The sequence below is a fragment of the Artemia sp. Qi Xiang Cuo genome, chromosome 10 (assembly GCF_049724085.1).
Source record: "Artemia sp. Qi Xiang Cuo chromosome 10, ASM4972408v1, whole genome shotgun sequence".
NCBI classification, from domain to species: domain Eukaryota; kingdom Metazoa; phylum Arthropoda; class Branchiopoda; order Anostraca; family Artemiidae; genus Artemia; species Artemia sp. Qi Xiang Cuo.
The window spans coordinates 4,694,425-4,722,333 of NC_142803.1; the positions used below are offsets into that span (position 1 = coordinate 4,694,425).

The following is a 27,909-nucleotide window of genomic DNA, read 5'->3' on the forward strand; positions in this document are numbered from 1 at the left end:
CACATGTTCACCCCTGAAAATAGTATGTCCCTGTCAGGGAGGTCTTGTACAGTTTAAACTGTACACATATTCTTGTATATTTCCTTGTAGGTTAAGTGGTAATTAACACGATACTACTAAATTTCCATTGTAGTCGCATTGACCAAATAAGAAGTGTACTTCAATCGAAATGAGAAGCCTAGACATTTCCTGGCCATATTTAAATACATTCTAATGGCTTAAATGATGAAAAATGTAGATACTTCCATTTGCATCCCTTCATTAAGGCCGAATATATGTTACTGTGAATGTTTGAAATTGGTGAATGTCAACATTCACCGGTGAATGTCCGAAATACCTTGTTTTCATCTTGCATTTTTCAGCGTTGCCAGTTAACTATTTCAATTTAATAGAGGGTTTGAAGATGACGGGTTAGATTAGATTAGGTTACGTTAGGTTACCTTAGGCGTTTAATCCATTTCTGATATTTATAACCAAACTTAGCTTAACCTAATTTAGCCCAACCTTAACTTTTACCATCATAGTTTGCATATGACCGAAAAGGCTGTCTCACAAAGCTAGTTGAATCCAAGCAGAGAAAACGAATATCGGACATTCACCGTTCAATAACAACCTTAACCAGATTTCTGACATTCACAGAAGCAAATACCTCATATTTGCCTATTCCATATTTAGTTCTGACCTTTTGCTTAGTCAAGTTACCAAGTAGAGATATAGCTACTAGGCCTACTACATATTACTAGTAGGCCAATAATAGACGATCTTTTGTGGATCACTACCTTGTTTGAGCCCAACTCCATTGCATTCGAATAGATTAAATCAGGAAGGGGCAATACTTCTAAACGAGAAGTGGATCACTACCTTGTTTGAGCCCAACTCCATTGCATTCGAATAGATTAAATCAGGAAGGGGCAATAATTCTAAACGAGAAGTCTAATCATTCCCAGGTCATTTTGAAATATATTGTAACTACCAAAATGATGAACTTGGTACAGGTTATGTCCCTTGCATCGCTTTATTCAACCTAAATATACCTCAGCTTTGCTTATTCGATATCTAATCTACCTCGCCCCATACTTTTAGCAGAGCAGGGAACAATTCAAATCGCCTTAAAAGTGTTGAAGAATTATATCCAGAACCAAGCTCCATTATTCTTATACCTCTTATTCTCCATTTTAGTCTAGGAGCTTGCCCCTATTTTATTATAGGCTTCTAACATTCAGATAGCTCTTATCATCTAGATAGATATTTTAAGATATGTCACTGAAAGTCAGATTTCTTCTTCTAAATGTTGCTTTTTAAGCTGGAAGCAATATCATTCTCCTCTCTGCCAACACTGTCGTCACTCAAAGCCTGCATAAATCTTGTCAGGAGGTTCAAACTAAGTTGAAAATACTTCCAGCAGTTTCTCTCCATGATTTTTATATTCGTGTTTTCATGCATTATTGTGTGAGCGATCTGTCTTCTTTTCTAAGTTTTTTCAAACACGAGGATGAGGCTTACTCCCACAGCACAAGGTTGATCAACAAAATTTATGTTTATGACTTAGCTGTGTCTAGGTCAGGGTTTTTCTCTTCTTTTTGGAGAGACTAAATTTTAGAATTCGTTTGATGGGGATATTGAAAGCAGATGCGATAAAGTGAAGTTAAAAAGGCTCTTGAAAAAATGATTGCTTTCTCTAAACATTATTTTAATGATTAAATTAATAGAACATAAAATTGAAAGAACTAAAACATTAATAGTAGTATTTTATATGGATTGATATGAATTAAGGTAGAAGTCCTTTGCCTTATTCTTTTAAACCTCTTCTGAGGTTGATGTAAATTACTGATTTTTTGTGGAATTGTTTGATTATCCCTCCTTCCTATCATGTAGTGGCATATGGAGTGGACTTTATTATCGTAAGTTTTTGTTAATAGTTGATACTAAATAATTAGATAAATGAATAGAATGTAATGAAAATATTCACTAATTAGTCCACGATTTTACTAACAGAATTTCATATAATTAAATTTTTGGGCTATCAAATAAGAAAATGCTACCTTAATGCAAATCATTTTCAGCAAAGCGGAGAGGACACTGGCCTTTGGATGGAAGAGGACCGACTCTTATTCATTACTACAACCAAAATAATGCACGGAAAGCAGAGCTCTTAGTTCTTGAAGCCTACAAGCTTAAAATTTTAACTCATCAACAACACAAAAAAGTAAATAAATAAACAAAACCAGAAAATTAGATGAAAAAATGTAATACTGGGGCAGTAATGCACAGCAGGAGACCCTGACATGGGCAAGCAAACAAAAAAGACAATAGAAGATGCTTATGCTCCCATCTATTCACTATTTTATATAGTGGCGTAAATTCGCCAAAATCTTGTGGGGGTAGGGGGGAATTGAGCCAATTTTCCCAAATCAAGTTTAAAAATGACTTTGAAAACTTAAAAATGAGCCACATAGTCCCAAAAAGGTAGAGATGTACTAAAGAAAACTGACCCATTTCTGTGGATACTTGAATAATGCACTTATATCAGCTTTGACAAGTTTTTCGGAGAAACTAAATTTCAGCTGGGGAGGGGGGTGCAACTGGGATCTTGGAGGGTAGGGTGCAAGCTGAGGTCTTGGAGTTTCAATTACCCCCCCCCTCCTACCGCATAGCAAATTATTCCCCTGATCTGAAACTCTTAAATTCTTCCTGGTAATTTACTCCAGGTTCAAAACTCGGCTATTCACAATCTACAGCCCTATGTTTCAACTTTGTATTTGATGGTATTATTCATTTTAATTTCCGTGAACTTTGACTTGTATTAATTCATGTTTTGTGATTTATCTTTGTTTTAAATCAAGCTTATCGGTTAGAGTATAGCTCTTTAGTTTTCTCAGAAGAAAATTAAGTTGGAAAAGGCGATTTTAGCTCAATGTTTCTAAAAGTTTAAAATCAGAGTGGTTGTCATAAGAGGAATTTCAAATAGCCCTGACCCAAGACGGTATTACCAGCCCTGATGATATGTTTTTGAAGTACAACAATTTTCTGTAGGAATGTCGTATTCTCAGAATTTGTCGGAGATAGCGAATAGATTTAACATTGGCTTTATAGACGCAAATTCTTGTCTTCATGCTGATGATTCACCGATTCCATATATGGCAGCGGAGCTATAAGAATATTGCTTGAGCTATGTTGATTCTGCTCCGGACTTCAAAGTGATAAGTCTCCACTAGTTGCTTTTAATGAGTAAATATAAGTAAAACGATCTAATTTCTCCAGTTCTTGTAAGGTACAAGCTGATACGCGGACTGTATTTTCAGGACAATGACTTTAATTTGGCCGTGTTGATCTTCATGCCCAGTAGATGAGAGATATAATCTGTTTCACTTAGCATTGCTCAGGCATTTGGTTAGAACAGCAAGAGCGTTAATGTCATCCACATCATTAACATTTGTCCAATTCTATAACAACAACGTGAAAACTCGGATATTCTTTCTATAGTATAAACAATAGTCAAACAATAAGGGGGACAATATACTTTTTACACCGTTTTCTACATCAAAGGGGTTACTTTCTTCGCCCCCTTCTTGTATAATAGAGTAGCAATGCTCAAGACATGCACGACCAAGACATGTTTAGACAAAGTATATAGGATAAAATGAAATTCCTAGACAAAAAAACGGCAGTTGATGAAGAAATCAAAACTTTAATGATAGAACAACAAAAAACAAAACAAAAAAACACAAACCCAGAATATTTCATGATTTTAGTGCGCTAAAATTAAACAAAAAAAAAGAATTGAATCTAAAACTAAACTCGAATGATGTCACGTCAAAATGAATGACGTCATGCCAAAATGAATGATGTCAAAACTGAGGTTCAGTACACTTCCTTTTACACACAGGACTTTTTCTTTGATGCAACTTCAAACTGTCCATTTGGGGGATTTTTTTTCCACAAATTTCACACTCGTAGCTTTCTCCGAGTGAATTCTTTCACGCGATTGTAAATCTTTCTTCGCGGATAATTTTTTCTCACAAATTTTACAATCATACGGTTTATCCCCCAAGTGCATTGTTTGATGCAACTTCAACTTGTCCATTCTGGAAAATTTTTTCTCACAAATTTTACACTAATGGGGCTTTTTCTCTGGGTGAATTATGTTATGCAATTTCAAACTATTCGTGCTGGAGAATTGTTTCTCATAAGTTCTACATTTATAGGGCTTTTCCCCCGAGTGGATTCTTTCATGCCTTTTCAAACTATTCATCTGGGAGAATTTGTTTCCACAAATTTTACAATCATAGGGCTGTTCCCCCGAGTGAATTCTTTGATGGGATTGTAAATGGCTTATCCGGGAGAATTTTTTCTCACAAATGTTACACTCATAGGGTTTTTCCCCCGAGTGAATTCTTTCATGCGATTTTAAATTGTGCTTTTCGGAGAATTTTTTCTGACAGATTTTACAGTCATAGAGTTTTTCCCCAGAATGTATTCTTTTATGCAATTTCAAGTAGTCCATTCGGGAGAATTTTTTGTCGCAAATTTTACACTCATAGGGCTTTTCCCCCGAGTGAATTCTTTCATGCAATTGTAAACTCTTCTTCTCAGAGAATTTTTTGTCACAAATTTTACACTCATAGGGCTTTTCCCCCGAGTGAATTCTTTCATGGGATTTCAATCTACCCGTCTGGGAGAATTTTTTCTCACAAATTTTACACTTATAGGGCTTTTCCCCCGAGTTAGTTCTTTCATGCAATTGTAAATTGGTCTTCCCAGCAAATTTTTTCGCACAAACTTTACACCCATAGGGTTTTTCCCCCGAATGAATTCTTTCATGCGATTTCAAATTACCCGCCTGGGAGAATGTTTTCTCACAAATGTTACACTGATAGGGTTTTCTCTCCGAGTGACTTCTTTGATGTAATTTAAATTTGTGCAGTTGGGAGAATTTTTTCTCACAAATATAACAAAAATAGAGTTCTCCCTCAGAAATGTTTTCTTGTTTACGATTAAATTCTAGATCACTGTTACTTTCCACAGTGGGTTTATAGGCGGAATGCTTTTCCAATTGATAATCAATACTGCATGAGTCAAACTCTGGAAAACCATACTTATAATCGAAAATTGAAGTCTTGATATCTAGAAGAGAGAGAGAATCAAACTTCAGAAGTATGCAAACAAGGTAAAACATAGTTCCAAAAAGTGAAGGTACAAACACAAACAGGAAACTCTAAGTTGTCAACAAAATAAAATTAACTTGACTGTTCCTTAAACTTAACGAGATAAAGAATACTGAATCAAGTTACCGTGTGAAACAAGCACCAGCTTTTTTTTATTTATCCTAAAAATTATTCTTATTGACTTTTAAAGTACTAGGAATTTCATTTCCTGAAAATCATGATCTTAAATTGATGCTTAGGAAGCAGAAACAATCATTCAAACAAAGTCGTAAAATAAAGATTTCAAATTGAATTATTCCACTAGAAGTGGCTCCTAATGAATATAAAAGTTGCAAAGCTTCAACCTAAGAGTGGTCTCCCTGTCGAAAAAAAAAATTGGAGAAACTAGATAAAGCCAGAGTAATCCTAACCCCCAACCACCTTTGCAACAAAACTTTTAACATATTCATTAATATGTGTTATGTGAAATTAACATATATAAATATCCCAAACACAAATTGACTATACACAAATGCATAAAAGAATCCATAATCACGATTGTCTGCAGCAAACTAATTGAATGGTATTTTGCAGCTGAACTTTTTCAAAATACATGATTAAGAAACAAAAATGTATAGAAATCAGAATGTGTCTTCAATACATTTCCTTTGCTGTTTATATTTTGCTTGAAGGAATTTTTCTTTAACATTCAAAAGTTGCCGTCAAGACCATAGAAAGTTCTTTCAATTTTCGACCAATCATTTGCAATTCATTAAGAATTGAAAGGGCTTATTAGTGGGAGGAGAGAGGTGGCAAAACTGTAGAACTTTACAGATAGAAAAAAAAATACTTGGTTCTTTGGAATTATGTCTTAGAACTTTCTTTCTATTTTTTTCATGATAAAGAAACCACATCAAGATTAATCCAGCATGAGATTCTTGTACCAAACAAAATAAAAAGTTTCGAACCAACACTGTCTTTAGCTTAGCATAAAAATAATTTCATGGTAGTTTCAAACTGAACTTCTTCAAAACAAATGATTAAGAAACTCTCCTTCTATTTTTTTCATGATAAAGAAACCACATCAGAATTGATCAAAGATCAATTCTGATGTGGTTCTCCAAAAGCAGAATATTAAGTATTATCAGTCAAACAAGACTAACCAGCATTATTGAAACACTGAGTTAAAACAAAGCATATTAGTAATTTGATTGATGAATTTACGAAGACATCAGATGTTAAAGTAAAACAGGTTAGATAACCCTTTGAAAAAAGTCAAACTAAAAAAATGATTCTTTCAGTAACCGACCGAAAAATATGTTCTGATTCCAAATCCGAAAAGTCTGCCACTTAGTCTCTTTCATACATTTGAATTTTTGAGGATAAACTTTGAGGTTTAAAGGAGAATTACGGCCCGCAGGCATACATTAAACTTCGTCCATAGCAAAACAGTTGGAATCTCGAGCCTGTGGTAACAGCCAAGACTGGGTCTAGGTAAAGTCCAGTATGCCTGAAACCTTTAATTTTGAGAAAGTGAGAATGAATGAGAAAGATGGGGGGAAGTAGAACGATATATTTGACAAAGTAAAAAAAGTGAGAAGGAAGTGAGAAGGAATGAGAAAGATGAGGGGAAGTTGAACGATATATTTGACAATGTAAAAAAAGTGAGAAGGAAGTGAGAAGGAATGAGAAAGATAAGAGGAAGTAGAAAGATATATTTGACAATGTAAAAAAAGTGAGAAGGAATGAGAAAGGTGAGGGGAAGTTGAACGATATATTTGACAATGTAAAAAAGTGAGAAGGAAGTGAGAAGGAATGAGAAAGATGAGGGGAAGTTGAACGATATATTTGACAATGTAAAAAAATTGAGAAGGAAGTGAGAAGGAATGAGAAAGATGAGGGGAAGTTGAACGATATATTTGACGATGTAAAAAAAGTGAGAAAGAAGTGAGAAGGAATGAGAAGATGAGGGGAATTTGAATGATATATTTGACAATGTAAAAAAAGTGTGAAGGAAGTGAGAAGGAATGAGAAAGTTGAGGGGAGTTTTAACGATATATTTGACAATGTAAAAAAAAGTGAGAAGGAAGTGAGAAGGAATGAGAAAGATGAGGGGAATTTGAAAGATATATTTGACAATGTAAAAAAATTGAGAAGGAAGTGAGAAGGAATGAGAAAGATGAGGGGAGGTTGAACGATATATTTGACAATGTAAAAAAAGTGAGAAGGAATGAGTAAGATGAGGGGAAGTTGAACGATATATTTGAAAATGTAAAAAAAGTGAGAAGGAAGTGAGAAGGAAGTGAGAAAGATGAGGGGAGGTTGAACGATATATTTGACAATGTAAAAAAAGTGAGAAGGAAGGACAAAAGATGAAGGAAAGTAGAACGATGTATTTGACAATGTAAAAAAATTGAGAAGGAAGTGAGAAGGAATGAGAAAGATGAGGGGAAGTTGAACGATATATTTGACAATGTAAAAAAAGTGAGAAGGAATGAGAAAGATGAGGGGAAGTTGAACGATATATTTGACAATGTAAAAAAAGTGAGAAGGAAGTGAGAAGGAATTAGAAAGATGATGGGAATTAGAACGATATATTTGACAATGTAAAAAAATTTAGAAGGAAGTGAGAAGGAATGAGAAAGATGAGAGGAATTTGAACGATATATTTTAAAATGTAAAAAAAGTGAGAAGGAAGTGAGAAGGAATGACAAATATGAGGGAAGTTGAACGATATATTTGACAATGTAAAAAAAGTGAGAAGGAAGTGAGAAGGAATGAGAAAGATGAGGGGAAGTTGAACGATATATTTGACAATGTAAAAAAAAAATATTCTGTTAATGAGGTTCTTATACCTGAGACAAAACACTAGTTTCCAAATAAGAGATCAAATTAATTCGATATAATGTAACACAGAGAACAGATAAATAGGACAGATGGGAATCACAGCAATGCAGAGATTTATTGGGTAGTGCTTACCTACTGACAAATTTGATATTCTTAATTGCTGCCTTTAAGGTTCCATTTTCTGAATGTTTATTTTGAAAATTTCGATTTATTTGAAAATAAAACGAAAGATTGAAAATCTTCATTTTTCAAAGTTTTAAATTTTAACTAAATTTTTTAGTCTGAAGTTTGGGAGCCATGTCATTGAAAAACAACTCTACTTCTCTACTTGTATTTGTAAAAGGACTCAAGCATCTCAGCTCATTCTGGCGTCTAGTAGCTTCGTCATTGCGGTAAGCCAAGAGTCTCGATCGTCCGTGAGTGGCTGAATCAATTTGAGCCAGGATTTAGCCCATCATCGTCGACACTTCTTGAAGCCACCGAGTGGGTCTAGGTCTGCCTTGATGCAGGCGAGCCACGTTTTCTTCTGTTCTCCATGTCGATTGTTTCATCCCAGAAGATGCATACGTGAGAGGGCTTTATTGACGAAAGTGTGCTGTGGACGGCGAAATGCATGGCCAAACTATCGGAAACTTCTTTGTTTGATTAAAGTGGCTAAATCATAACGTTGATGGCAAATTTTACGGCATTCATCATTACTGACTCCATCACGGAGTTTGATGCCAATGATTCTACTTAGACATGAAGGGTCGAAGACTTGAATGTCAGATGCTTTCAGAGCCTATGTCTCACAGCCGTACAGTAGGAAAGACCGGGGCAAATACGATAAAATATTTTCTAAAATGAACTTCATTAAATGATTTGACTACTTAACGTTTTATGACTCTTATCGATGCCCTAAAAAATGCCCAATTCTTATAACCAGGAACCGGTTTGGAATGCAGGCATCGAGGTGAAGCAAGATATACATATACATGCGTTTGTATGTAATTTATGTGTGTGCATGAAAAACCAATCTGTTGGTTTAATAAATAAATTTCATGAAATGTATGGTTCCAAGACTTTTGCCTGTGTTTCATTTGAGAGAGGATTTTAACTTATTTTAATTACAGTTGATACTGCAAATATTAGAATAAATAAAAAAGAGAGATTTAAACTATCAATTATAAGGATACAAAGTAAAATTTGGGTATATAAAGGTTTACTAGAAAAATTTTGTTTTGTTTCTTAGGAATTAGCATATAGAGAACTAAAATAGAATAAGAATAGAATTTATAAAATAAAAGTAAAAACTAGACCAAAACACCGAAATAGACTGAGAAACAAGCTCCACTATTAGGAGGTGGAGCATTACTCTTCTCCACAGCCAAATAACAATATGTAATAAATTTTGATAATATATAACACTTAACTTGGCTATGAATTGGAATTTATGGTTTTTATGAATCAGAGGCGTTAAGCTTTATCGATAAAGCAGTCAAAAGAAATTTTGTAAAATCTTATCACAGTAAAAATACGTTCATACGGCATATCAGAGTGGTGCCGAAAAACCGTTCCTAATTTATTCAAGAAGGTAAATAATCAAAGAAATGTTCTGGATTCTCTTCTCCCCACTCTGGTGCAAAAAACTCTTATTTATTTCTATACTTGATAGGGCAGAAGAATTTGTTACAAGTAAACCCTTTTATTTTCTTTGCATCAAAAAGTAGTTTAGATTTCTAAATAGACTCAGAAATTTCACATTCCCATCCTTCCTAGATTCAAATAAAACATACCCTGACCATTATGAAAAAAATGATTGAACCTAGTATAATGTTTGAACCTAGTATAATTGTCCCTAGTATAATTGTCGAACTAATAAACGAGCATTATGTGTATACTATTACTTCTACAACTAGTACTACTACTGAAGCTACTTGTAGTACTATTGCTTGGGCTAAGAGAATAGGGTAAGACTTTAAGGGATTGCTGAGGGGGATTTTGAACTAAATCAAAACAAACTACGTCAATACTGGCTATCAAAAGAGAGTACCGGTATCACCAACATCTCGGGAGCAGCTTAGGGTATCAAGTCGAAATTATCAGGACATGTTGAATTAACTAAAATTAACTATAAGAATGCTAGTACTGCCACCACTACTACTACTCCCACCACACCTACTACTAATGCTACTAAGACTACAACTATTGCTAATGCAAAGGGTATTAAGGTATAACTCTCAGGGAATAGCGAGCGCGGTCTTGAACGAAATCAAAACACAATATGCGCATACAGGTCGTCAAAAAACAACATCAGCAATATCTTAAGAGGAGAGAAGATATTGATAACAGACGGAGAGAATACTTCAATGCAATAATATATTTATCTCTCCCTGCTAACTTTATAGAGTAGTTTGGTCTGGTAATGGGAAGAAAGGGTAACAACAGACGACGGAGACCTGATGGAATGGTTCAATGTCCATTCCTGAGTGCAATAATGTTGCATCCTCTCTCCTGTGCCCTTCACGATCCTGATTGATTACATACTTTGGTCATGCCACTTTGCGGGAGGGAGTCAATCGAATAAGAAACATACTATCTTTGATGGTAATTTTGCTGATAACAATCTGTTCCTTTGTTATGTAAGAGAAAACTTACAGCAGAACTATTCCCTGATGTTTGTAGCTGCAAGCCCTTTTAGTCTTTATACAGCGCAACGATTTTGTCCCACTCTGAGGCAGGGCAGAAGAACCTGATTGGTGCTGTTCAGAAGGATTTTGTCAAGCATTGAGAAGAACCTAAAGGAGTTTTTCAAATATTACTATTGTATGCTCTCTTGCTGTCGCCACGATGACAAATATGTTAACAGAAATAGCTATGCATGCGCTAAGTGCTTGACCCGTATGCTTTCATCTAAAAGGAGAGGAGATTGTTTTCCAAGACAACTGAAAAGTTTGCAGGACTTTTTATTTTCCCCCCATTTTCCAGGTGTTTTCTGTGACTGTAAAATTGGTCTATCATTTTCCGGGTTTTCCAGAACATACAGGAAACCTGTTTTAAATCAATTTATTACACCACAAATGTAACTCATGCCCAAAAACAATAAGTTCGTAACATTTATAGGAAAATATGTTCTACGTTGGGCTTGAAACTATAGCCCTGTTCAAAAAATATGTATAAATACACAAAAAGTTTTGCTGAATAACTTAAATGAACCAAAATTCTTTAAAAAAAACTGTCTTTTTTTCCCTAAGCAAAATTTTATTTCCCTGGTATGATAACTTAACCCTGGTTTCTATTAAGACCAAAAAAAAGAATTGTGAGAAAAAAAATAATCTCATTGGATTTTCTACTGAATTTTAAAATATAGTTAAAATACTCCAGAATCCCTTTTTTTTTCTTCATCATTTTCATTTGTCTAACTTTTCCTTTGGCTGCCCAATCTAACACAGCGAGAGAATTTTTCAGAGAAAATTGTCTGAGGAAAATTTTCCAGGGGGGGGGGGGGGCAATTTTCAACGAGGAAGAATAAGTCACATACTGTTTGTATGCCTAAAATTGACGTCATGGAGAGAAACTTAGTCCCCTAGGACTTTGTATACGATTGTCCACGGCAAACTGATTTCATGGTAGTTTGAAACTAAACTTTCTCGAAACAAATGATTAAGAAACAAAAACGTAGTTCAGGTGTCTTCCTTACTTTTTCCTTTACTGCTTATATCTTGCCTCTAGCCTAAAAGCATTTTTCTTTAACATTCAAAAGTTTTCTTAAGAGCAATATAAAAGTTCTTCCAATCTTCAACAAGTTCTTTGTAATTTATTAAGAATTGACAGGGCTTATTAGTGAGAGGAGGGTGGTGGCAAAACTGTAGAGCCTTGTGGGTAGAAAAGAATACTTTGGAGTTACGTTTTAGAACTATTCTTACATTTTTTCCATGAAAAAGAAACCACATCAAGAAGGATCAAATTCAAAAAGTCTTGAACCAACACTGTCTTTAGTTTAGGCAACAACTGTATGATATAATCAAGTATATTCATTTAACTTATTTTTCAAATTGATTTACAAGGAGATTTAACCCTTGAATCTAAACGTCCAAAAGACTTAACCAAAGCAGGAGTCACAAGAACTTTAGCAGCAACTTAAGCAAAGTCTTAAACTTAAGCAACTTAAAAGATCAGACAATTAAGGATGATCAGTCAAACTCACAGATTAACCAGCACTATTGAAACACTGAATTACCAAGAAGAATGATATTAGTATTTTCATTGATGAATTTGCAAATACATCAGATGTAATAAATTTAAACAGTCTAGGAAACCTGTGAAAAAAAAATTCCATCTCAAACAAATGATTCCTTCACAAACGGACCAAAAAATATGTGCTGATTCCAAATCAAAAAGTCTGTCACTGAATCACTATCGCATATTTGAGTTTTTTAGGTTAAATTTGAAGAGATACAATATCTCTAAGCTTTTTTGTTGATGAACATGAAACTAAAGATTTGAAAACAAGAGATTTATTTGGGGCTCATTTTCCTTTGAAGGAAACTTTTTTGAAGGAAGCCTTAATTTTTGAAAAACATATTTATGTGAGTGACGTCATTTTTAATACTTTCTTATTGCAATGACGTTGTCACACATGTCACACTTATGTGGAAAAATTGAAGAATTTCATGCATGGAGAAACTTACATTAAATTGCTTAAAGATCAAAAAACTAGTAGTTACAAAAATGATTGTATATATTTTAAGGATTACAACAATTCAAAAACCTTAGAAAAGAAAATATAAGTATGAAGCTTAGTAGACAATCAGGGATAAAAATCGGACCTGTTTCAATAATAAAATATCTTTGAGAAGTACCTGGATGATAAGTTATACGATGTTATAAGTTACAAATGTTATAAATGATTATTCGTTGGAAGAACCTGAACAAATCCCACCACCTGAACAATTAACAAATCTACAACCTGGACCATCAAGACGAGTAAGGGCATCTAAAGCAAAGGGCATTAGCAAATTTTTTGAAGTAATGAAATTCCAAAATGAATAAGAAAGAAAATGGGGTTAGTGGATAAGTGATAGAAAAAGTGGTAGCACGTGGCTTACATAAGACGAATAACTTCATAAAATGTCTTGACTTACATGACGTCACTGTAATTTTTTTACGTGCATAACGTCTTTGTAATTTTTACTACATGACGTCATTTGCAAAAAAAAAAAAAAAATTAAGGTTCTTAACGATTTTTCTCAGACTTTTGAACTATCTAGATCTTTTTTTTTATGCAAGAATATCCCAAGATACCAATTTTTCCATAAAAATTTGGAGCTGTTTTCGAGAACATGCATATATACATACATACAAAATTATTAGTCACACATAAAGATAGTATATTTATGTGTATTAATTAAAAAAACTTTTTTCCACAAAATAAGTTTTTCAAAGAAAAGTAAAGAACTCCATTAAACAAAAACTGAGCAAAACTAAAATAAAATAATCTACCAAGCGTGAAACTACCACAAATCAGCATTGATAAATAAATGAAACCCAAAACGAACAGAAATTACAATAATTAACCGAGTCAAACTCAAAACGAGCAGAAATTAACAGAAGTTGGGCGCAAAACCCCTATGCCTTCCCAAGGCCAGACCAGATTTTGCATTTTACTGAAAAAATACAAATGTTTTTACTTTTATAACTTTAATAAATCAAATAATATTAACATTTTGATTACTAAATATCAGTATACATACATTAAACTGACAATGCATATTCATTTGTATTTTGAACAAAATGGGTATCTCAAAATTTTTATTGGACGTATTTGGGGGAATGATGGGCGTGGGGGGGGGGGGGGCTAGTTGCCATCCAATCACTTTTAACTGTTAAAAAGGGCACTAGCCACTCCTATTTCTAATCGAATGAGCCCTTTTCGAAGTTTCTACGACGACTTCTTCGATACGAAGTGCCCGGGTATGGAGGAAAAAAAAACAACAAATTGTGCCCACATCGTTCTTTACTTAGGCAGCGCTAGCACGCTGCCTATGATATATATATATATATATATATATATATATATATATATATATATATATATATATATATATATATATATATATATATATATATATATATATATATATATATATATATATATATATATATATATATATATATATATATATATATATATATATATATATATATATATATATATATATATACATATATCTATATATATATATATATATATATATATATATATACATTGTCTAATTTATCCTGATTCCGCCCCCTCTCGGATATGCAAACAGGATTTTCTCGGGAGGGTAAGGCTCCAAATTAAAAAAACAAAACAAAACAAAAAACAAAACACGCAAATTAAATTAAAAACATGAAATTATGCGAAAGTAGCAAGTCTTGATTTTTTTTGGCGGGGGGGGGGCATATATGCAGAATCCTCGTAGTATAATAATGCTGTGTTTTTTTCGTATCCCTTTTTTTCCTACAATTCTTAGAAATTTTGGAAAACTTGTTTTCATCGATTCGACTTTCTTCTTTGGAACTCAAATAGATTGGCTAGTTGTGTTGTGGAGCAGCATTACCACTACCTTTTTTTCTTTTTTATATAACACCTTATCAGCGGTGAGAAACTCATAACGGTAAGAGTGTCAGGATCGTAAAGCAAACTGGAAGAGAAAAGTTCCTCTGAAGTTTAAATTGCCACCTCTTACCTGCAGATGTAGTCCTATCATTTGCATCCACATGAAGGACATACTAAATGTCAAATAAATTTGGTATGACATATATATATATATATATATATATATATATATATATATATATATATATATATATATATATATATATATATATATATATATATATATATATATATATATATATATATATATATATATATATATATATATATATATATATATATATATATATATATATATATATATATATATATATATATATATATATATATATATATATATATATATATATATATATATATATATATATATATATATATATATAATTAAATACTAAGACCGACACACTGGCTGAATCATGAAACGAAACAATAGTAAAAAAAGAGAAAAACGAGGATTATACAAGCCAGTGAAACATATGAACTAAAATGCAAATATTTCGGTCAAGTCCTCCCCTTGACCGTCCTCAGAGCAGGATAATAACATCAAAATTACTAATAAAACTCCATGGATACTAAAAAAAAAATTTTTTCCAACCTTGAAACGAAGCACAACTAAAAATTCAAGAACCGTTCCATAGAATTGTAAAAGGGTAACTGAATGAAAAAACACAGTACTGAATGGGGATTCAGTTTTTTAATTTATACAAATCATTTTTAAAAGCTAAATGCTTTCATGGTTAAACATCATCACAGATTAGGTTAGGAATTAATTAGTTCATTATAAATGGGGCTTAAATAAGTTTCTTCCGTGTCTCTATTGAGAGCAACCTTTCGGTGAATGTACTTTTTTATCTCAACTGCCTCCCTGAAAACTTGGATGAGACCTTTAACAGGGGCATTAATGGAGGTGTTATCGAAATATTTGCATTTTAGTTTATATGTTTCACTGGCTTGTATAATCCTCGTTTTTCTCTTTTTTTAACTATTGTTTCGTATATATATATATATATATATATATATATATATATATATATATATATATATATATATATATATATATATATATATATATATATATATATATATATATATATATATATATATATATATATATATATATATATATATATATATATATATATATATATATATATATATATACTGCTTTCAAATAATACCTTCATTTTGGCCATCAAATATCGTACTCCCAGGAATTTCAAGGTCAAGCTTCAATTGTGTCAAAATGGATGGTGAATTAAATTCCTGTTTAACTGGCAAATCAGAGAAGATTCCATGATTAAGTTTATCATCATTCGCAGGCGTTTCACCTTCTTCTAATTCTGAAAAACAAATCGTAGAAAATCTAAAAGATTTTAGTATTTTTTTATTTATAATAGTTAAGCATCCCCCTCAAATTCATACCCTTTGCCGTCCTTGACATATTGTAGATCCACCATTTTGAAAACCTGGATGCACATAGTATCTTCTTATCTAGTTCAACATCTCCCTCATCATTCCCTCGACATTTCAATTTAATACCCTTAGCTGTTCCTGAGAAGGTGAAGATACGCCAATTTGACAACCTGAATACACATTTGACAACTTGGACATACATGTTTTTTTTATTTAGTTCACCATTCCTTACAAGTTTAAACTTAAAACCCTTATCGCCTAGTGGTTCACTTTTTTTGCTAGTTCAATATCCCCCTTAAAATTTACTGAAAGTTTCAACTTGATACCCTGAGACATTGTTGACGTACAGCATATTCACATTTTGACAACAAGGATGCATATGCATAAATCAGACTTCTCATAGGACCCAATAGAGCAAAAGTCTCACTAATGTCTGGATCAGATAAAGAAATTTTTATCCTCTGCAGCCAACATGGAATTTGAACTTCCCTTGCTCCACCCTTCTTCGTCCAAAAGTAGCTGAGAAGGTCAATCCTATCCCACAATCGTCCCCAATAAGCCAAATCTCGAAGGCAAAGTTTAAAGTTGGATCAAGCCCTCCTTAAAAGGCTTAGCTTGGCCTTTCTAACGCTCCCTCCAAGTTTCAACTCGATACCTCATATCCTTCCAAGGATATTGTAACTAATCTATAAAACTGAAATCAAACAACCTTCTTTGATTTAATCGGGTCCACGTGTCGTTTCGACAATATAGCACAAATTTTCTGCCCCATCTAGCATGGCTTTCCCATAAATCCAAATCCCGAAATCAAAATTTTTAAGTTATCTCGACCCCCCCCCCTTCCAACACTCCTTCAAAGTTTCAATTCGATTCCTGAAGCCGTTCCAGAGATAGTGTGTTTAATCTGAAAAATTTTTCACATTTTTTGTATTTTATCTACTCGGATTTACTCAAGTGCTTCCCAAAAGTATACTTTTCGGAAGCCCTCAGAATCTTTGCATAGCCAACAATTCACAAAATCTTCCATCAAATACCAAAATTTAGGAACAACTTTTAGGTTCATGTCCCCTACCCCCACCCTCACACAAACACATCCAACAAAATGTAATACTTTTTTTGCAGAAAGCCATCTCTAAGAGTCTATCTAATATAAGAGTAAATCTCTAAGAGTAAATCTAAAATAAGACATACATCCCTTTCCCATTATAAATGCAATATGTAAATTATGGTATATTGCATAAGTTACATTCCTTATCCCAAGGCCTGTCGGGGTTCCTCACCCGACCCCAATATATACCAATTCAGGATATATATTTGCACATTAGGGGAGGGGGGTAAAGTTCAAACTTACCTCTATAGTCAAAATTGAATCCTGAATTCAAATTTAACATTCATTTTCATCAGAAATGAACTTTACCTCCACCTCCCTAACGTGCAAATATCTACTCAGAATTGGAATATACCCCGAATTGGTATGTATGGGAAAGTTCATTTCCGATGCAAATGAATATTAAATTTGAATTCAGGATGTAATTCTGACTATAGAGGTAAGTTTACTTCTCAGCTACCTGAATAGTCTATTAATATAAACATTACCTAGTATCAAAAATATCTCGGGAGCGGCTTAGAGTATTAAGTCAAAATTATCAGGACATGTTGAATTAACATAAATACACTATGGGAATGCTAGTACTACTACCACTCCTGAAACTACTACTACTGCAACTACGACTAAAACTATTGCTAATGCTAAGAGTATTAAGGCATAACTTTAGGGAATAATGAGTGCAATGAACCAAATCAAAGCACAATATGTGCATGCAGGTTGTAAAAAAAAAACACATTATCAATATCTTATAAGGAAAGAAGATACTGATAGCAGATGGAGATGATACTACAACGAAGTAACACATTTTCCTTCCCCTGCTAACACAATAGAGCCGTTTGGTCTGGTGATTGGAAGAACGGGGTCATTGGCTAGCTTTTAAAAAAAAATTAGAGCTGTTGACTGAAAGATGCGAGGTATTACCTCATAGTCCAAGGGAAGTAAAATCCTTTGCCAAACACTCCTGAATCGTGTTAAATGGAGAATTGATAATATCCTGAGACTGACAACACGTTTTTGGGAAGGCATATCGTTTGCTGATGTGCTTTACAGTTTAGGAATACTGACTGAAGAATCCAACCAGCGACAAACTCAAATATTAATAACATTTACCGACTTCTTAAGGGCTTTTGATTGTCTACTATAATGACCAACTGTGCAAACTGATGATGGAGGCCTGACAGAATGGTTCTAGATCTATTGATGTGTACAACAATGCTGTATCCTCTCACCTCTGCTCTTCACGATTCTTATTGATTACATACTTTGGTCAATTTATTTTATTGGAGGGTTTCAGTTGAACGAGAACAACACTATATTTGATGGTGATTTTGCTGATAGCATTTCGTATGCAAATTTCTTAAATTCACATTTTCACTCTAAAAGGGGTGAGATCTAGACAAATGGTTAATCGGCAAATTCTGAATGTCCAACAAACACTTTGACAAAGGTTAAAATAGAAGTTTTCCAAAAATTTATTAGAGAAATATAAATGTGAGAAATATTTCTGTAAATGTAATATTTCTTACGCTCCTTTCTTATATAAAAAAAAAACGCTTCCAGTACAACATCACAGAACTCTCAAACAAAGCCAGCCGAGTAGGATTGTCAATCAGTACCAAAAAGACCAAAGTAATGCGCAAAAATGTAAATACATCGCCTAGCCAGACACTTAAAATATATCGGTTCTAATGAACTAGAAGATTTTGCTGTAGGAATTATATGACAGTTCTCATGTCATTTACATTTTGTTTATTTGTAAAACTATTAAATACAAGCAAAATATGAAAAGTGGTTGACACATTTTAATAAAACGGATTAACAAAGCGCAAACGCTGGAAAACTGACTAGGCTATAGCACACAGAATTAACTTAGCCTTGGATTATAATAGCAAAATGGTCAGTCACTTTCTCAGTTGCAGACTGTTTTCTGACAGGAAATCGTCTTCAGCAGGATCTGGACAGAAAATATAATACAGACCCTTTCTATTGGACTCCGATTCTGATTCAGATTAAATAAAAAAACAAGTTTTTTTAACTGAAAGTAAGGAGCGACATTAAAACTTAAAACGAACATAAATTATTCCGTATATGAAAGGGACTGTCCCCTCGTCAACGTCTTACTCTTTACGCTGAAGTTTGTTATTGTTCTAAAAAATAAAGTTGTGAGACAGAGTCAAACTTTAGCGTAAAGAGTGAGGTGTTGAGGAGGGGACAGCCCCTTTCATATACGGAATAATTTCTGTTCGTTTTAAGTTTTAATGTCGCTCCTTACTTTCAGTTTAAAAAACTTGTTTTTTTTATTTAATTTCTGATCGTTTTTTAGTTAATGCAGCTTTTATTTGCATAAAAATTTTACTTTTCTTTTACTAAATGGATGTCTTTACAAATTAACTTACGTAACTAACTTCTATATTCGTATATTTTTCTTCTGGCAAAATATGCAAAGTTGCAGATTTTTGCAGATATGAGCTTGAAACCTATGTAATAGGGTTTTCGGATACGCTGATTCTGACGGTGTGATTTTCATTCAAATTCTTTCACTTGTAGGGGATGTTTCCCCCTCTTTAAAAAATTGAGTAAATTTTCTCAGGCTCGTAGCCTTTGATGAGTAATACTAAACTTAATAAAATTTATATATTTAGGATCAGCATTATAAACACATTCTTTTGATACATTTATTGACATCAAAATTTCGTTTTTAAAAGTTTCGATTACTATTGAGCCGTATAGCTTGTTTTTCTATTGTTTTTTTTTTATTACGTATATGTTATTACTTATATGAAGGGGTTCTCCCCTTAGTCAATACCACGTTCTTTACGTTAAAAGTTAAAAAAAATTTTTATTCACAAACCCCTGAATCACAAAGGCCGTTTAATTAGAATAGATAGCTCTTTTGAAAGCACTAAAAAAAAACTGTAGCGTAAAGAGCGAGGTATTGACTTGGGGAGAACCCCTCACATACGTTATAATTTCTGTTCGTTTTAAGTTCTAATATTCCTTCTTACATTTCAGTTGAAAAAACTTGTTTTTTTTACTTAACTTCTGATCGTTTCTTAAATAATGCTTGGAAATCCGGCGCCCCCTTCATCGAAATGTCCCTTCCCCCAAAGAACCATCCTCCACGTCCCTATTTTCCCGCGTCATCCCCGCCTAGAGCGGCCCCCCCTACAGAAAAAATCCTTCCTGAAAATGGTTGAATACTTCCCAATAACCAATAAATAATGCAGGCAAGTCCGGCGCCCCCTTCATGGCAATTTCCCTTCCCCCCTGAAAACTTCCTTCATGGAAAGATCCTTCCATATAGCCCCCGACCCTCTCCGTCCCCCACCTACCAGAAAAAGTCTCCTCTGAAAAAGTCTGTATACTTCCCAAGAACCAATACTATATGTTAACATTGAGTAAAGTTCATAACTTTCAGCCGTCCCACTTGTGACTTTGGGGGATAAAGTCATTATTAAAGACATTTTTATCATATTTTAGACCATTCTGTAACATATGTATATATCAAAATTTTTATAATGTGACTGTGGGAAAAAAATGAGCGTGGGAGGGGGCCTAGTTGCCCTCCATTTTTTTTGGTCACTTAAAAAGGGCACTAGAACTTAATTTACGTTCCAATGCGCCCTCCCACGATATTCTAGGACCACGGGGTCTATATGATAACCCCTAGGAAAAAAAAAAAAAAAAAAACAAACAAATAAACACGCATCCGTGATCTTTGTTCTGGCAAAAAATGCAAAATTCCACATTTTTGCAGATAGGAGCTTGAAACTACTGCAGTAGGGTTATCTGATACGCTGAATATGAAGGTGTGAATGTCATTAAGGTTCTATGAATTTTAGGGAGCTATTCCCTCTTTTCTGAAAATCAGCCTAATTTTCTCAGGCATGTAAATTTTGATGATTAGCACTAAACTTGATGAAAATTATATATTTGAAACCAGCATTAAAATCTGATTCTTTTGATATATCTATTGGTATCAAAAACCCGTTTTCTAGAGTTTCGGTTACCATTGAGCCGGGTCGCTCCTTACTTACAGTTCGTTACCACGAACTGTTTGATGATTATGCCTATTCTAGGATTTGTTGAAGGGATTTGAATTTCATAACAGAGAAAAATGGTAATTAATTGTTACTATAAATAGAAATGTGCTAAAGTATGGGTTTAAAGAGTGGAGAGACAGACAGAAATTTAGTCCCAGGAGCAGGCAAGCTCACTAAAAGAAAAGTAAAATTGCTATAACCTTGAGTATATATATATATATATATATATATATATATATATATATATATATATATATATATATATATATATATATATATATATATATATATATATATATATATATATATATATATATATATATATATATATATATATATATATATATATATATATATATATATATATATATATATATATATATATATATATATATATATATATATATATATATATATATATATATATATATATATATATATATATATATATATATATATATATATATATATATATATATATATATATATATATATATATATATATATATATATATATATATATATATATATATATATATATATATATATATATATATATATATATATATATATATATATATATATATATATATATATATATATATATATATATATATATATATATATATATATATATATATATATATATATATATATATATATATATATATATATTTATATATATATATATATATATATATATATATATATATATATATATATATATATATATATATATATATATATATATATATATATATATATATATATTACCTTGTCACAGTTACATTCTCTTGATTTTTCAAAGTTCATTTTGGATTTCTTTTGTTGAAATGCATGAGTTGGAATATTTCAGTAGTGTTTTGTCATGGTTTAACATTTCACAGTTACATTCTCTTGATTTTTCAAAGTTCATTTTCGATTTCTTTCGTTGAAATGTAAGAATTGGATTATTTCAGTAGTGTTTTGTTTACATTCTCTTGATTTTCAAAGTTCATTGTGGATTTCAATCATTGAAATGCAAGAGTTGGAATATTTCAGTAGTGTTTTGTCATGGTTTACATTTGTCACAGTTACATTCTCTTAATTTTTAAAAGTTAATTTTCGATTTCTTTCGTTGAAATGCAAGAGTTGGATTATTTCAGTAGTGTTTTGTTTACATTCTCTTGATTTTCAAAGTTCATTGTGGATTTCAATCATTGAAATGCAAGAGTTGGAATATTTCATTAGTGTTTTATCATGATTTACCTTGTCACAGTTATATTCTCTTAATTTTTCAAAGTTCATTTTGAATTTCTATCCTTGAAATGTAAGAGTTGGAATATTTCAGTAGTGTTTTGTTGTGGTTTACCTTGTCACAGTTACATTTTCTTGATTTTTCAAAGTTCATTTTGAATTTCTTTCATTGAAATGTAAGAATTGGATTATTTCAGTAGTGTTTTGTTTACATTCTCTTGATTTTCAAAGTTCATTGTGGATTTCAATCATTGAAATGCAAGAGTTGGAATATTTCAGTAGTGTTTTGTCATGGTTTACCTTTGTCACAGTTACAATATCTTAATTTTTCAGAGTTCATTTTTAATTTCTGTCGTTGAAATGCATGAGTTGGAATATTTCAGTAGTGTTTTTTTGTGGTTTAGCTCGTCACAGTTTCATTTTTTTGATTTTTCAAAGTTCATTTTGAATTTCTTTCGTTGAAATGCAAGAGTTGGAATATTTCAGTAGTGTTTTGTTGTGGTTTACCTTGTCACAGTTACATTCTCTTGATTTTTCAAAGTTCACTTTGATTTTTTTTTCATTGAAATGCATGAGTTGGAATATTTCAGTAGTTTTTTGTTTTGGTTTACCTTGTCACATTTAAATTATCTTTATTTTTCAAAGTTCATTTTGAATTTCTTTCATTGAAATGCAAGAGTTGGAATATTTCATTAGTGTCTTGTCGTGGTTTACCTTGTCACAGTTACATTCTCTTAATTTTTCAAAGTTCTTTTGAATTTCTTTCATTGAAATTCAAGAGTTGGATTATTTCAGTAGTGTTTTGTCATGGTTAACCATTTCACAGTTACATTCTCTTGATTTTTCAAAGTTCATTTTCGATTTCTTTCGTTGAAATGCAAGAGTTGGAATATTTTATTAGTGTTTTGTCATGATTTACTTGTCACAGTTATATTCTCTTAATTTTTCATAGTTCATTTTGAATTTCTTTCGTTGAAATGCAAGAGTTGGAATATTTCAGCAGTGTTTTGTTGTGGTTTACCTTGTCGCAGTTACATTTTCTTGATTTTTGAAAGTTCATTTTGGATCTCTTTTATTGAAATGCAAGAGTTGGATTATTTCAGTAGTGTTTTGTCATGGTTTACCTTGTCGCAGTTACATTCTCTTTATTTTTCAAAGTTCATTGTGGATTTCATTCATTGAAATGTGTTTTGGTGTGGTTTACCTTGTCACAGTTACGTTCTCCTGATTTTTCAAAGTTCATTTTGATTTTTTTTTTCATTGAAATGCATGAATTGGAATATTTCAGTAGTGTTTTGTCGTGGTTTACCTTCTCTCAGTTAAATTCTCTTGATTTTTCAAAGTTCATTTTGGATTTCTTCAGTTGAAATGTAAGAGGTGGATTATTTCAGTAGTGTTTCGTCGTGGTTTACCTTGTCACAGTTACATTTTCTTAATTTTCCAAAGTTCATTTTGAATTTCTTTCGTTGAAATGCAAGAGTTGGAATATTTCAGTAGTGTTTTGTCATGGTTTACCATGTCGCAGTTACATTCTCTTAATTTTCAAAGTTCATTTTGAATTTCTTTCATTGAAATGCAAGAGTTGAATTATTTCAGTAGTCTATTGTCGTGGTTTAACATTTCACAGTTACATTTTCTTTAATTTTCAAATTTCATTTTGGATTACTTTTGTTGAAATGCAAGAGTTGGAATATTTCAGTAGTGTTTTGTCATGATTTACCTTGTCACATTTACATTCTCTTAATTTTTCAAAGTTTATTTTGAATTTCTATTGTTGAAATGCAAGAGTTGGAATATTTCAGTAGTGTTTTGCTGTGGTTTACCTTGTTACAGTTACATTTTCATGATTTTTCAAAGTTCGTTTTGATTTTCTTTCATTGAAATGCAAGAGTTGGATTATAGCATAAGTATTTTGTCTTGGTTTACCTTGTCACAGTTACATTTTCTTGATTTTAAAAGTTCAGTGTGGATCTAATTCATTGAAATGCAAGAGTTGGATTATTTCAGTAGTGTTCTGTCATGGTTTACCTTGTCACAGTTACATTCTCTTCATTTTCAAAGTTCATTGTGGATTTCTTTCATTGAAATGGAAGAGTTGGAATATTTCAGTAGTGTTTTGTAATGGTTTACCTTGTCACAGTTACATTTTCTTGATTTTTCAAAGTTTATTTTGAATTTCATTCGCTGAAATGCAAGAGTTGGAATACTTCAGTAGTGTTTTGTTGTGGTTTACCTTGTCACAGTTACATTCTCTTGATTTTTCAAAGTTCATTCTGAATTTCTTTCATTGAAATGCATGAGTTGGAATATTTCAGTAGTGTTTTGTCGTGATTTACCTTGTCACAGTTACATTCTCTTGATTTTTCAAAGTTCATTTTGGATTTCTTTCGTGAAAAGCAAGAGTTGGATTATTTCAGTAGTGTTTTATCGTGGCTTACCTTCTCACAACTACATTCTCTTGATTTTTCAAAGTTAATTTTGGATTTCTTTCGTTGAAATGCAAGGGTTCGAATATTTCAGTAGTGTTTTGTTGTGGTATACCCTATTCACACTTTCATTCTCTTGATTTTTCAAAGTTCATTTGAATTTATTTCATTGAAATGCAAGAGTTGGATTATTTCAGTAGTGTTTTGTCGTGGTTTACCTTGTCACAGTTACATTCTCTTGATTTTTCAAAGTTCATTGTCGATTTCTTTCGTTGAAATGCAAAAGTTGGAATATTTCAGTAGTGTTTTGTCATGATTTACCTTGTCACAGATAAATTCTCTTAATTTTTCAATGTTCATTTTGAATTTCTATCGTTGAAATGCAAGAGTTGGAATATTTCAGAAGTGTTTTGTTGTGGTTTACCTTGTCACAGTTACATTTTCTTGATTTTTCAAAGTTCATTTTGAATTTCTTTCATTGAAATGCAAGAGTTGGATTATTTCAGTAGTGTTTTGTCGTGGTTTACCTTGTCACAGTTACATTCTCTTGATTTTCAAAGTTCATTGTGGATTTCTTTCATTGAAATGAAAGATATGGAATATTTCAGTAGTGTTTTGTCACGGTTTACCTCGTCGCAGTTACATTCTCTTGATTTTTCAAAGTTCATTTTGGATTTCTTTCATTGAAATGCAAGAGTTGGAATATTTCAGTAGTGTTTTGTCATGGTTTACCATGTCACAGTTACATTCTCTTGTTTTTTCAAAGTTCATTTTGAATTTCATTTGTTGAAATGCAAGAGTTGGAATATTTCAGTAGTGTCTTGTCGTGGTTTACCTTGTCACAGTTACATTCTCTTGATTTTTAAAGGTTCATTTTGGATTTCTTTCATTGAAATGCAAGAGTTGGAATATTTAAGTAGTGTTTTGTCGAGGTTTACCATGTCACAGTTACATTCTCTTGATTTTTCTAAGTTCATTTTGGATTTCTTTCGTGAAATGCAAGAGTTGGAATATTTTCGTTGGTTTTTTATCGTGGTTTACCTTGTCACAGTTACATTCTCTTGCTTTTTCAAAGATCATTTGGAAAATGAAAAAAAATCAAGAGAATGTAACTGTGACATGGTCAACCATGACAAAACACGACTGGTGGGAGGGGGAGTCAAACGTTGGGGGTGGGGCCCTTTTGTGTCTCAAAATGCACAAATTAAAAAATATTAAAAAATGGGGGCTCGGGGACCTTTGGGGCGCCGGGACACCTTTGGGGGCCCGGGGGGCCTTTGGGGGTCGGGGGAGGTCCTTTGGGTTGGTGGGAGGTCCTTTGGGTTGGGGTATGGGTCGTGAGGTCATCCATCAAAATGAGGCATAGTGTAGAATAAACCTTGAATTCGATGATATGTACATTATATACGTGATATCATTAAGTAAGTTTAAAATAGTAGAGCAATTATGTTTTTCTGCGAAATTGAATATTGTGCAATATAAATAGACTTCCGGCAGCAATAGATAATCTATCGAAATACATTGATGAAAACAAACTGAATCAGTGATTATTATTGTTGTAATTATGCTCAATAAAATTGTTTCTAAATCAAAGACATTTTACTTTCTATAGAAGACTAGCGTATATTTTTAGCGTAGAAAAAAAAATTCTGATTAGTCTGAAGTTGGTTGTGAGAGTGTTAGGACTCTAAAAAATGGATAGATTTGAGAAAGAGCGAATCATGGGGAAGAGATTGTAAATAATTTTTTAATTTAAAAAAAAAAAAATTCACTGGCTATTAATTGTCCTCGTTTTCTTCCTTTCTTCGCGATTTTTTGTTTATGAAGAGATTGTATGACGCAAGCAGACTGGTTTTTGAAGCACTTTCATGATAACGTGTTTTTTTTATGTTGAACCATCATAACAGTTTATACAGCCAAATCGTATTCAAAATATTTTCTTGGAAAGAAATTTAAGTTTTGTATTAATTTTGGGTATCTATGGATATTCACTGAGTTATATAATTAACGAAGTTGCTGATCAAAGAATAGCAGGCTAAACCCAGAATTGATTGATTGATTGACATATTCTGTTAAAAGCTAACTCAATTTGCAAAAAAAAAGGATATAACATTCATGAATTGTACTGTATGAACAATATTAATTGAATAATAGGGGAGAAGAACAGAGCTAGATAACATTTGCGAATTGGATACAGCCAAATCGTATTCAAAGTATTTTCTTGGGAAGAAATTTAAGTTTTGTATTAATTTTGGGTATCTATGGATATCCATTGAGTTATATAATTAAGGAAGTTGCTATTTAAAGAATAGTAGGCTAAACCCAGAATTGACTGATTGATTGACATATGCTGATAAAAGCTAACTCAATTTGCAAAAAAAGGATATAACATTCGTGAATTGAACTGTATCAACGATATTAATTGAATAATAGAGGAAAAACAGCTAGATAACATTTGCGAATTGGATACAGCCAAATCGTATTCAAATATTTTCTTGGAAAGAAATTTAAGTTTTCTATTAATTTTGGGTATCTATGGATATTCATTGAGTTATATAATTAAGGAAGTTGCTAATTAAAGAATAATAGGCTAAACCCAGAATTGATTGATTGATTGATATATGCAGTTAAAAGCTAACTCAATTTGCAAAAAAGGATATAACATTCGCGAATTGAACTGTATGAGCAATTTTAATTGAATAATAGGGAAAAAACAGAGCTAGATAGTGTTTGCAAATTGGAATCACATGAAGATGAAGAAAAAAGGGTTAAACTGATTAGTAGTTAAAGTTACACTGAAGGGCTTGTTAACTCAGGAAATTTATTATAAATTTGAGACAACATCAATCTATGAAAATGGTTAATGATGATAGAATGACATTGTGAGTTGACCTAGCTTTACCTCTCCAATGTGTTCTGTATAATACACAAGTGGTGTTTGAACAGTGTTGTCAATTTAAAATGGGGTCTAACGTTATAGTATACTAAAAAGTTGATACTAAGAGAGATATAGATGCCAAGAAAAGAATTTTAAAAATGAAATTCAGAA

At 32.2% G+C, this 27,909-nt stretch overlaps 2 protein-coding genes across 4 annotated transcripts in view; one reads left to right on the plus strand and one right to left on the minus strand.

The window, feature by feature from the left end:
* Nucleotides 1-27,909, plus strand: part of LOC148947383 (uncharacterized) — a 278,197-nt gene that overhangs the window by 102,503 nt on the left and 147,785 nt on the right. The gene's annotated exons all lie outside the window — the stretch shown is intronic.
* Nucleotides 1-27,909, minus strand: part of LOC148947385 (uncharacterized) — a 66,461-nt gene that overhangs the window by 23,557 nt on the left and 14,995 nt on the right. Inside the window, exons 2-3 of one of the 3 annotated variants that reach the window (XM_089095828.1) lie at nt 15,813-15,974; nt 3,686-5,124 (exon numbers count right to left, since the gene is read on the minus strand). In XM_089095828.1, the coding sequence (XP_088951954.1) occupies nt 4,115-5,124; nt 15,813-15,974 (1,172 nt within the window). In that variant the 3' untranslated portion in view covers nt 3,686-4,114. Of the gene's footprint in view, nt 1-3,685; nt 5,125-15,812; nt 15,975-27,909 lie in introns of those variants that run through there. The other 2 variants (XM_089095830.1, XM_089095829.1) reach the window with 2 other exon arrangements.